The sequence below is a fragment of the Zea mays genome, chromosome 8 (assembly GCF_902167145.1).
Source record: "Zea mays cultivar B73 chromosome 8, Zm-B73-REFERENCE-NAM-5.0, whole genome shotgun sequence".
Lineage (NCBI taxonomy): Eukaryota > Viridiplantae > Streptophyta > Magnoliopsida > Poales > Poaceae > Zea > Zea mays.
In genome coordinates this window covers 163,489,558-163,499,198 of record NC_050103.1, presented here as the reverse complement: position 1 = coordinate 163,499,198, position 9,641 = coordinate 163,489,558, and the positions used below count along the sequence as shown (strand labels likewise).

At 41.6% G+C, this 9,641-nt stretch overlaps 1 protein-coding gene and 1 non-coding gene across 2 annotated transcripts; one reads left to right on the top strand and one right to left on the bottom strand.

Moving 5' to 3' along the window:
- The first annotated feature begins 1,168 nt into the window (after window positions 1-1,168).
- LOC100277447 (putative gamma-secretase subunit PEN-2) lies at window positions 1,169-3,236 on the top strand. The gene is made up of 2 exons (NM_001151007.2): window positions 1,169-1,552; window positions 2,803-3,236. Exons 1-2 carry the CDS (start codon window positions 1,249-1,251, stop codon window positions 2,964-2,966), a joined length of 468 nt encoding a protein of 155 aa, NP_001144479.1. The 5' UTR covers window positions 1,169-1,248; the 3' UTR covers window positions 2,967-3,236.
- Window positions 3,237-3,679: 443 nt separating this feature from the next.
- On the bottom strand, window positions 3,680-3,752 carry TRNAF-GAA (transfer RNA phenylalanine (anticodon GAA)). Its single transcript has one exon. It is a non-coding gene; the product is annotated as a tRNA-Phe (tRNA).
- Between the last annotated feature and the right edge of the window lie 5,889 nt (window positions 3,753-9,641).

Sequence of the window (9,641 nt, the reverse complement as noted above, 5' to 3'; positions counted from 1 at the left end):
CAACAGTAGAATAATAGATTCCTGAAAATCTATAGATTCATCTAGTTCAATTCAGAATCACCTCATACGCTAGATTTTTCGGATTATTATCATCCATGTTATGAGCTATCATGCTCTTACAAAATCTTTATTTGACAATTGTTTTAACCAAACATATTTTAGCTCTTTCACAACCATCAACTCATAACAACTTTACCATAACTCACAACTAGAATAAAATCTTCATGAAACTACAACTGAACCAAACAGACCCTCAGACCAATTCCAGCAAACACACACTCCGTATCCATATTTCAAGTAGGCTTAAGCACGAATGGGTGGTCACTTTGCATAACGTGTTCAAGCGGACTCCGTATTACACTCCCTATTCACATGCATGACTGATAGCTAGGTCTCATAAGCACATGCATTTAATTCCATCATTTTTAAGACTTGTGGGGAGAGGATAGATGAGATATGGGGAAGGCGTGTGGAGATACCGACGTGCATTGTGGGGAGAGGGATGTAGAGTTTGCTGGAGCTGTAAACAGTACCAAAGAACGAGTAAAATGCGATACACAATGCAATAGGGTGCCTACTAGAGTTAGTCTTAGTCATCACGTTTGACATTTTAGGGACTAAGGACCTATTTAGATCTCAAGAGCTAAATTAAAAGTGACTAAAGTTAGTTAAAAGTATAATGCTAAACTTAGCACCATGGATCTAAACAACCCTGAGCATCTCCATTATTTCTCTAAAAAAATACTACCTAAACTCTAATTTAGCAAGTTTGCTCAATATATACCGGGAATAAAACAACTTTAGCCTCAAGAGTTCTCAATTCTTAAGTTGTTAATTATTTTTAAATTATGATAATTTGATGGTAAATTCATCATTTTTGTAACTTAAATCATTTAAAATATATCACTTGTACACTAGTGTGAACTCAATGACGGACAAGTGATTTCACAGTGTGGTTTATAAGTAAAACGGGCTATTGAGAGTACAAAACAACTCCAATTTTAGGGACCAAATAGTGATATTTAGAATGTTAGCATATTTAGGGATCTCATTTAATAAATCGTTGGAATATGATTTTTGGTTGCTACCATTATAAATTTAATTTATGGTGTTTTTTGAACTAGATTCAATGAACTTAATTAAAGCGGAGATTCGGAGAAACAAAACCAAAAGCAACGACAATTACAAAAGAGAGTAAAAATAAAGTAACCTAAAACTCGGAGGAAAGCAGAAGGGGAAGAGTCAGCAATGGAGGCGAGGGTTGCAGGAGTGCCCGAAGACGAAGAGTCCGGCCTCCTCCCCCGCCCGTCCGCAGCCGGCCGACGGCCGTCCTCTCGCGGTGCCCGCTTCCCGCCTCCACCGGCAGCCTGGGCGACGGTGGACGGCCCCCTCGGGCTTCCGCTGGAGGACGCGGAGGGCCACGCCCGCCGCTTCTTCATGTGGGGTTTCGCGTGCCTCCCCTTCCTCTGGGCCATCAACTGCTGCTACTTCTGGCCCGTCCTCCGCTCGTCGGTCGCCTCCTCGCCCGCCGCCTTCGCCCCCATCCGCCCCTGTGAGACCGCTATCCCTTCTCCTCGCTTCCTCGTCTCCTCTCTTCCTTCTCGCGCCTGAGATCTGATCTTTCGTGATGCTAGTATGTGACGCGTTGTGTGTGTGGTGGGGTTGGGGGTTCAGCTGCACTTAACCTGTATGGATGGATCGTAATCTAGGTTCGGATTGTCTCGTGCTGCATTGACACTAGCATCACTTGGTATGTTGGATGTGGGGTGCTGCCTTGCAAGCGTGTAACCTGGAGAATTGGATCGGTTTGATATATTTTTCGTTCAAACCAAAGGCTACAGTCGAATTTGAGATGCTTAGTTGGAGGAATGTCTTTATAATTCGGGATGAATTTATTAGGTCGGCTTGTGTATAATGATCATGTTGCAAAAACATACTGCTAATTTTGGGAAGATATGACACGCACATTTTCTTGTTCTGAAAATAATGTTGAAGGCACCGATATTTCAAACCAATTTGAGGTTTCTCAGTGGTATGCTGTTATTTGCTACGAGCTGTTATTAAGTTCGCTGGGATAACTCCCTGTGCAGATAAGAGATAGATCCAAGAACTCTTTTAATCTGAAAAGGGCTTCCACATTCTTAGAGCCCCTTTGGCATGGCTCTTTGGACGGCTTCAGCTCGGGCTCATTATAAAGCTCTACCAACCGGTCACAAAAAAACGGTTTCTGGTTGAGAGCCCTTCGAGAGCCTGAGCCGTTTTATTGCTAGGAGCCAGAGTATAAAAAACATGGCTTCTACAGTCTCCTCCTATGTTCTCATGCATCATTTGAAAGAATATAGAAGAAGCTGATTTGCCAAATGAATTGCAAAACGACTCTGGCTCCTCTAGAGAAGCCAAGGAGCCAGAGAAGCCTGAGCCGAAACTGTTTTCAGAGAAGCTAGAGCCCTGCCAAAGGAGGCCTTACACTTCTCGAGGATATCTGTCTGGTTCAATAGAACCACAATACTCACATGAGCTAAACAGTGCAACTGATCTCTATTTGCTTGTTGATTGGTTACATCAATTATAAGTTTTGGATTTCTTTGTAAACTTAGTATTACCAGTGAAGAAATGTTCTAATTAGAGGTTGTTTGGGTTTAATTGGTCTTCTGCCTTGTCATCAGAAAAAAGATCTGCTACCCTCACCGGTTTAACTGCATTATAAATGTAATTATTTCATCACTAATCTCACAAGGCCACTGCCATTGCATCACGAGGTAGCCATTTTCAGCTTCTTACACATGTCAGTATGTTTTGCAGATGTTGTGCGGTCGGCAATTGGCTTCACCATCTTCTCCGTTGTTCTGGTCACCTGGGCCACGACCTTCGTCGTCGGAGGCGAGCGGTTATTTGGGCCAGTGTGGAATGATCTTGTGATGTACAATGTCGCCGACAAGCTTGGCATCTCTGGATTCATGGGATGAGCCTGCGATGTCTCCCTCGCTTCAGCTGGGCTCGCTTCACCCAAGCGTGGAACGATCTATTCCATCCATCTCCCTAGGGATTACCACTGTCTCATGTACTTTATTGTTGTTATTATTATTGACAGACTGACTGGTCAGAACAATGTCTAGCATGGCTAGCTCATGTTATAGAAGGAATATGGATCGATGAAAACGATGATAAATGGAACTCAATCTGATGGACAAATTTGTGTGTGTGTGTGTGTGTTGCTAGACATCCTGGGATGCATTTTGACATAGTATGACGTTGCACCGAGCAGTGTGCTGTGTCCAATTTTGTGGAGGCCATCAGGCCTTTAAATCCAATTGAAAAAATAGGATAGCACTTCTCTGTATTTCAGCCCCAAATTCGGGCGCTTATTATATTCAGTCCGGTATCGGATGTCAACACGAACATGCTGAAACAAGCCTCGGCAACTTGGCGTCCTGTCTCAAGTCCAAGCGTCCTGCTGCTTCTCAAATTTTATCTAGCTGCTAGCTGGCTCAGTGTGAAAAAAAGAGCAGTGATGGAACGGATTGCTTTGGTGTAATAAAGGTGTTATGAGTATAGAGATTAAATAAATGGAAGAGGTGAGTATAGGAACTCTCAAATCTGCCCCCATACTGGGCTTTCACTTGGGCTCGGCTCGGCCCACATTTACTATTATTTGGGCCCAGTCAAAAAAACCAAAATTTGCGGTGAGCGTGGATCGAACACGCGACCTTCAGATCTTCAGTCTGACGCTCTCCCAACTGAGCTATCCCCGCTTACATTTTTTTCTTTTCATTTACTAAAATATACTATCTATGTCAGTACTTAGTTGCACCTAAATTGACTTCTGTTTGATAGAACGATCGTGTGCCTGCAAGACCAATCCTAAACATTCCTGCGATATGACCAAACATGCAGCTGAATCTTTATTGTCAATTTCATATATTAGTTCGTTTTTCACTGTTACCACGTAGCCCTTTTTACCTCATGATTTTCTGTATCTAAATCGACTAAAAAATTATAGGCCACTTATTATTCTATCTCGACATACAGTCTACTCAAATCCAGATAACTACTAGTTCGTTAGTTGACAGGCCTCAGCAGGGTCTTTAATTTCTTAAGTTTGGTCAGCCTAGTTAATAATTTTATACCTGAATGCCTTGAGCATCCGGCTCAGTGGTAGGTACTATTAGGCGGATTTAAGTAGAGATGACAACGGATACAAAAACCACAGGAAGGGTTGGTAAACCTGCATTGCACCGGTGAGTCAAATGTCAAACTCATACCTCTGCATGTTACCCACGACAGACATATTATGCCATCCACACCTATTATCCGCAGGCACTACCAACCTGTAGATGTACCCATGTGCGCACAAACAAACAGAATAATTATAGATCAACTTATAATACAAAATCAATAGTTTTCTACAACAAACTAATTATTCAACACATAACAAACTAAAAACATTATAAGGTAAAATAACAACATTTTAAAGTGGTACGCTAACAAGCAATAACATATAAGATAATATAATACAAACAATCATACATAATTTAAATATATATATAGAGCGGGTTTATGAGTATACGAGCATGAGTGAGTCTTTTTGTGCAAACGCGAGTAAACCCGTTAAACACGTATTCAAACCCATCCCCACGCTCATGGACATAAATTCACACCTAATCTGTCAGGTTTTTGTCCCTGCAAAGATAATCTGGTGAATGTAGAGTATTAACGGACTCTAAATTTTACACTATAAAATTTAAGTATCAGATTAGATTATGATCGTACTATATTTCTATCCAATTTTAAACCAAAATTATTTAAGGGCTCAAATAAATTATAAACAGACAATCGTGATTCATTATCATCCAAATATCATGAAGTCAGATGGTGAAAGAGAAGTCAATAACTATCTCTAGACGGCAGCCATCCATGTCACACCCACGACACCACACACCTGCTCTACCTGCTCTGTGCTTAAATACATGCATGCAGCTGGCTTATTAAATAGATCACATATTTTTATGTATGTTTCTCAACTATTTGTGCATTGTTTAGCTTTGGTCTTTTCCCCCAGTTTGTTTTAAAATTATGTCCGTTTACCTTAAAAAGATCTGATATATATATATAGGGTAGGTATAACGGGAGCCCTGAGCTTCCAATAGTTAAAGGAAACTCAGGCCGACCACCCCTACAAACTGGTTCAACCCAAGCGCCCAACCAGTCTGTCGGGTGCGCCACCTGCCCCACGTCTGTTAGCGTAAAAAAAAGGAATGCATGCACGAGTCAAACACGATACAATGCATGCACGTAAATTTAGGAAAAAAATGTGTGGCGGTTTCTATTTTTAAATGCTTTATTTCTTTCATAAATTTAGGATCGCTGCAACAGCCATGCAGCTAGACACGTAAGGACCATTTTTATGATATATACTGAGACTAAATATGCTACACTGTGTAGATAATTATGCAATTCGGTATACTGCGTAAAAATCTGTTACCAGCTGCATGCGCATGAATTTATGATGAAAATAATGTGCAATGTAAGGAAATGAATTGCATGCATATAAAAAATCGAATTTAATGGTTAATTTGCTTCATAAATATACTATCCCTCCAACAATCATGTAGCTAAACACATTATAACTAGTTTATGATTTATACTTATAATAATTATACTACACGGTGTAGGTATTTATGTAATTCGGTACACTGCGTAAAAAAATCTAACATGTTGTTCAGGACGCATCTCTAGGTTGGAGCGTAAAAACCTTAAGTTTTAAGCATAAAATCTCTCAATTATAAGCGTAAATACTTGGCCAATGTGAGAGGTTGATAGCTCTGGTAGGTTGTTATTACGATTCTATTTTTCTGGCAGATTCGAAAAATATGGCAGCCGCATGAATGCAGTTTATATTTTTATACAGATCCAAAAATTATGGCAAAATGCATGCATGAGTCAAACACGTTCCCTTGCATGCGCGTAAATTTAGGAAAGATATGTGTGGCGGTTTCTATTTTAAATGCTTTAATTCCTCCATAAATTTAGGATCGCTGCAACAGACATGCAACTAAAACTCGTAATGACCATTTTATGATATATATTGATACTAAATATGCTACACTGTGTAGATAATTATGCAATTCGGTATACTGCATAAAAATCTGCTACCAGCTGCATGCACACGAATTTATGATGGAAAGAATATGCAATGAAAGGAAATGAATTGCATGCAAAGAAACAAAAAATCGCATTTAATGTTTTATTTCTTTCATAAATATAGGATCCCTCCAACAGCCATGCAGCTAAACGCATTAGAACTAGTTTATGATGTATAATGAAACAAATTATACTACACGGTGTAGGTATTTATGCAATTCCTTACACTGCGTAAAAAATCTGGCATGTTGTTCACTGGTGGACGCATCTCCGGGTGGAGCGTAAAAACCTTAAGTTTTGAGCATAAAGTCCCTCAATTATAAGCGTAAATACCGAGTCAATTAGAGGCTGATAGCTTTAGTAGGTTGTTATTACGATCCTATTAAGATCCGAAAAACATAGCAGCCGCATGCATGCGATTTCTATTTTTATACAAATCCAAAAATTATGGCAAAATCGTGGGAGTTTCCATTGCATGCGCGTAAAATATGAACAACATAAATCAAGGAATTGCCTTTCCAATGTGCATGCAGTAAACTGGTATACGAACTCTGTGTTAAAGCATAAAATCGTACAGTTTTTAGCGTAAATAATACACACAATAAACGAAAAGAAAAATGCGTCGGATCAGAGGATGTCACACACGATCATCGCTACGCGCATCTCGCCCCTTCCGTGACGTCGCTCGCTCGAACATCGCGCCTCATGCGTCGCCGTCGCTACTCGCACGTCGACGGGCGTCGCTTGCTCGCCGGCCTTGGAAGTGCCGCCTCCTCGGGGCTTCGGGGACGCCGCCGCTTGCCCGCACAAGGGCCTCGCTGCGGATCGAGGAACCTCCGCCACCGCGCGTCGAGGTAATGGAGTTGCGGCCATCGGCCTGGGATCCGCCGCCGCCGCACAAGGGCGCTGCCGCCGCTCGCCCTCTGGATCGGGGACCGCCACCGCCGGCCTGGGAACCGCCGCCACCGCATGTCGAGGTCGGGGAGCCACGACCATCGCAGCCACTGGCTGGGGTCCACCGCCGCGCGCGCTATCGGGCAACTGCCGTCGCTAATGAATCGAGATGGGGCGTGAAAAACTGAACCCTAGCACTCTGGGTCCTGTTTTATAGACGTTCGGATGTGGTACGGCTCGACCGGATTGCACTGTTTGGCCCGGGCTTCCTTTAGTTATTGGAAGCCCAGGACTCCTAATATACAATATATATGTATATATATATATATATAGGGAAAAGGTAATGGAAGCCCTGGGCTTCCCCTACTAATGGAAGCCCCAGCCAGGACGCGGTCGACCCAGCACCCACGTGCTTACGTCAGCCATGCAGTCAACAGCAAGAATCCAGGACGATAAGCGTAAGGCAATATACGAATGCATATATATACGGATAAAGATGCGTAAACCATGCATAAAGGAATCTTTTGACGCCCGAATCACGTGGAACGAATATGACACTGTGGACAGCGTTTACGACTGCATAATGACATGTACTTGATAGCATAAATCATGCAGTATGTGGTTCTGGTTCTGGCTCGGGCGGATTCCAGCGTAAACCGTGAGCTAAAACAGCGTAAATGAGTACGAAATTTAGCGTAAATCCTATATCTATTTTGTAACAGCAAACAGGGCCTAAAATTACGGCGTGAAAATCGCGTGCAGTCGATCGTGCGCGGGTCCTGGCTCAGGCCGATTCCAGCGTAAATCGTGAGCTAAAACAGCGTAAATGAGTACGAAATTTAGCGTAAATCCTATATATGTTTTGTAACAGCAAACAGAGCCCAAAATTACGGCGTGAAAAATCGCGTGCAGCCGACTGTGCGCGAGTTCTGGCTCGGGCGGATTACAGCGTAAAACGTGAGCTAAAAGAGCGTAAATGAATACGAAATTTAGCATAAATCCTATATCTGTTTTGTAACAACAAACGGGGCCCAAAATTACGGCGTGAAAATCGCGTGCAGCCGATCGTGATAGGGTTCTGGCTCGGGTGGATTTAATCATAAAACGTGAACCGAAATAGCGTAAATGAATACGAAATTTTCGTAAATTATATACATGTTTCGTAAGCGAATGGGGCCCGAAAATTACGGCGTGAAAATTGCGCACGTTCGATCGTGCACGGATTCTGGCTCGGTCAAATTTCAGCGTAAAACATGAACCAAAACAGCGTAAAATGCAAGCTAACCATCTACAGAACAAATGTTTCAGATTTTACAATAAGTTACAAGAGATAATTATTCTTGTACTCAACAATGAGAAGGACATCTTTTGGCAAGGCTTTCATAAAAGAGTACGTAGTCATCTTCACTGTTACCACTGAACTTCTACGGTGAACTCCTATGTTCAGTGCTCCGAATTAATGCAATAAAAAACATAATTAATAAGGCGTCTTTGAGGTGGTATATGTATGAGTACATGATGAAATGCACAATCCAAATACTCAGCTGACTTCAAGAAGAGATCGACAGTGGCTTCCCTACTCCCTGCATGCAACCACATGTTTTATGTTGTCATCAGTCGTCACAGTGCACCAGTTATAAAATATTTAGATCCAAGCCACTACTGCTAATGAATGCATATGACAATCTAGAGCCGTTATTTTATACCTCAATTATTAGCTCTACACTTGTACAATAAGCTTATCCATCTAAATGCTAGAGTCTATGACCACTTATTACTGCAAACTTACGCGAAGTGTGGCCACTAGGAAAGCTCTTGCGCCCATCTTGTAAGAAGTTTTTCTCACCATGGCAAATCACATCACCAGTCACTTAGTCATTTGATCGTATACTGCACCCAATATATCATAGAGGCACTGTGTTAATTTAAGGATGAAAATCATCTCTAGGAAATAACTATCTACACACAAATGAATATTTGTAGTTTTGTTAGTAGAGGAAATGACAGATAACAATTCACTACGGAAACAAATCTAGAAAATATTTGTGTTTGAATTATGCGAGATTGTAAACAAACGTGACCAAATAAATTGATGGTGTCCATCTGCTACCAATCATCGGCGAAAATATCTTAGAGAAAAAAGCTACTGTTGTGCACTCTCAAACTCTGAGTGCTCCACTAGCTAGAGCACCGAGAGCAATTGCTATAAATCTTGGTTACATGCTAGAATTATATATCAGTTTTGTAAGGCACGATGGTTAGCAAAAAATAAAACCGACCAAACCATATATTCTCACACTGCACTTTAACCAAACAGGTAGCCTCAAATCAGATGTCAGTACCTGATTGTGGGCAATCCATTATGTGCAGTCAACGATAGATGCTAACAAATAAATGGGCAATTCATTCTGTGCAGTCAACGACAGATGCTCGAGGAGAATGACAGAGCTAATGAGCAGCAATGGTTGAGGAAGCCACCGGGACCAGGAGCGAAAAACAAAACAGTTGTTTGCCCAATAACTCAAATCAGCAATCCAGCAAACATGAGAAAAAGAAAAACTACTCTGCATAATTCAATCTCCTATTTCAATGGTGAGTGATGAACA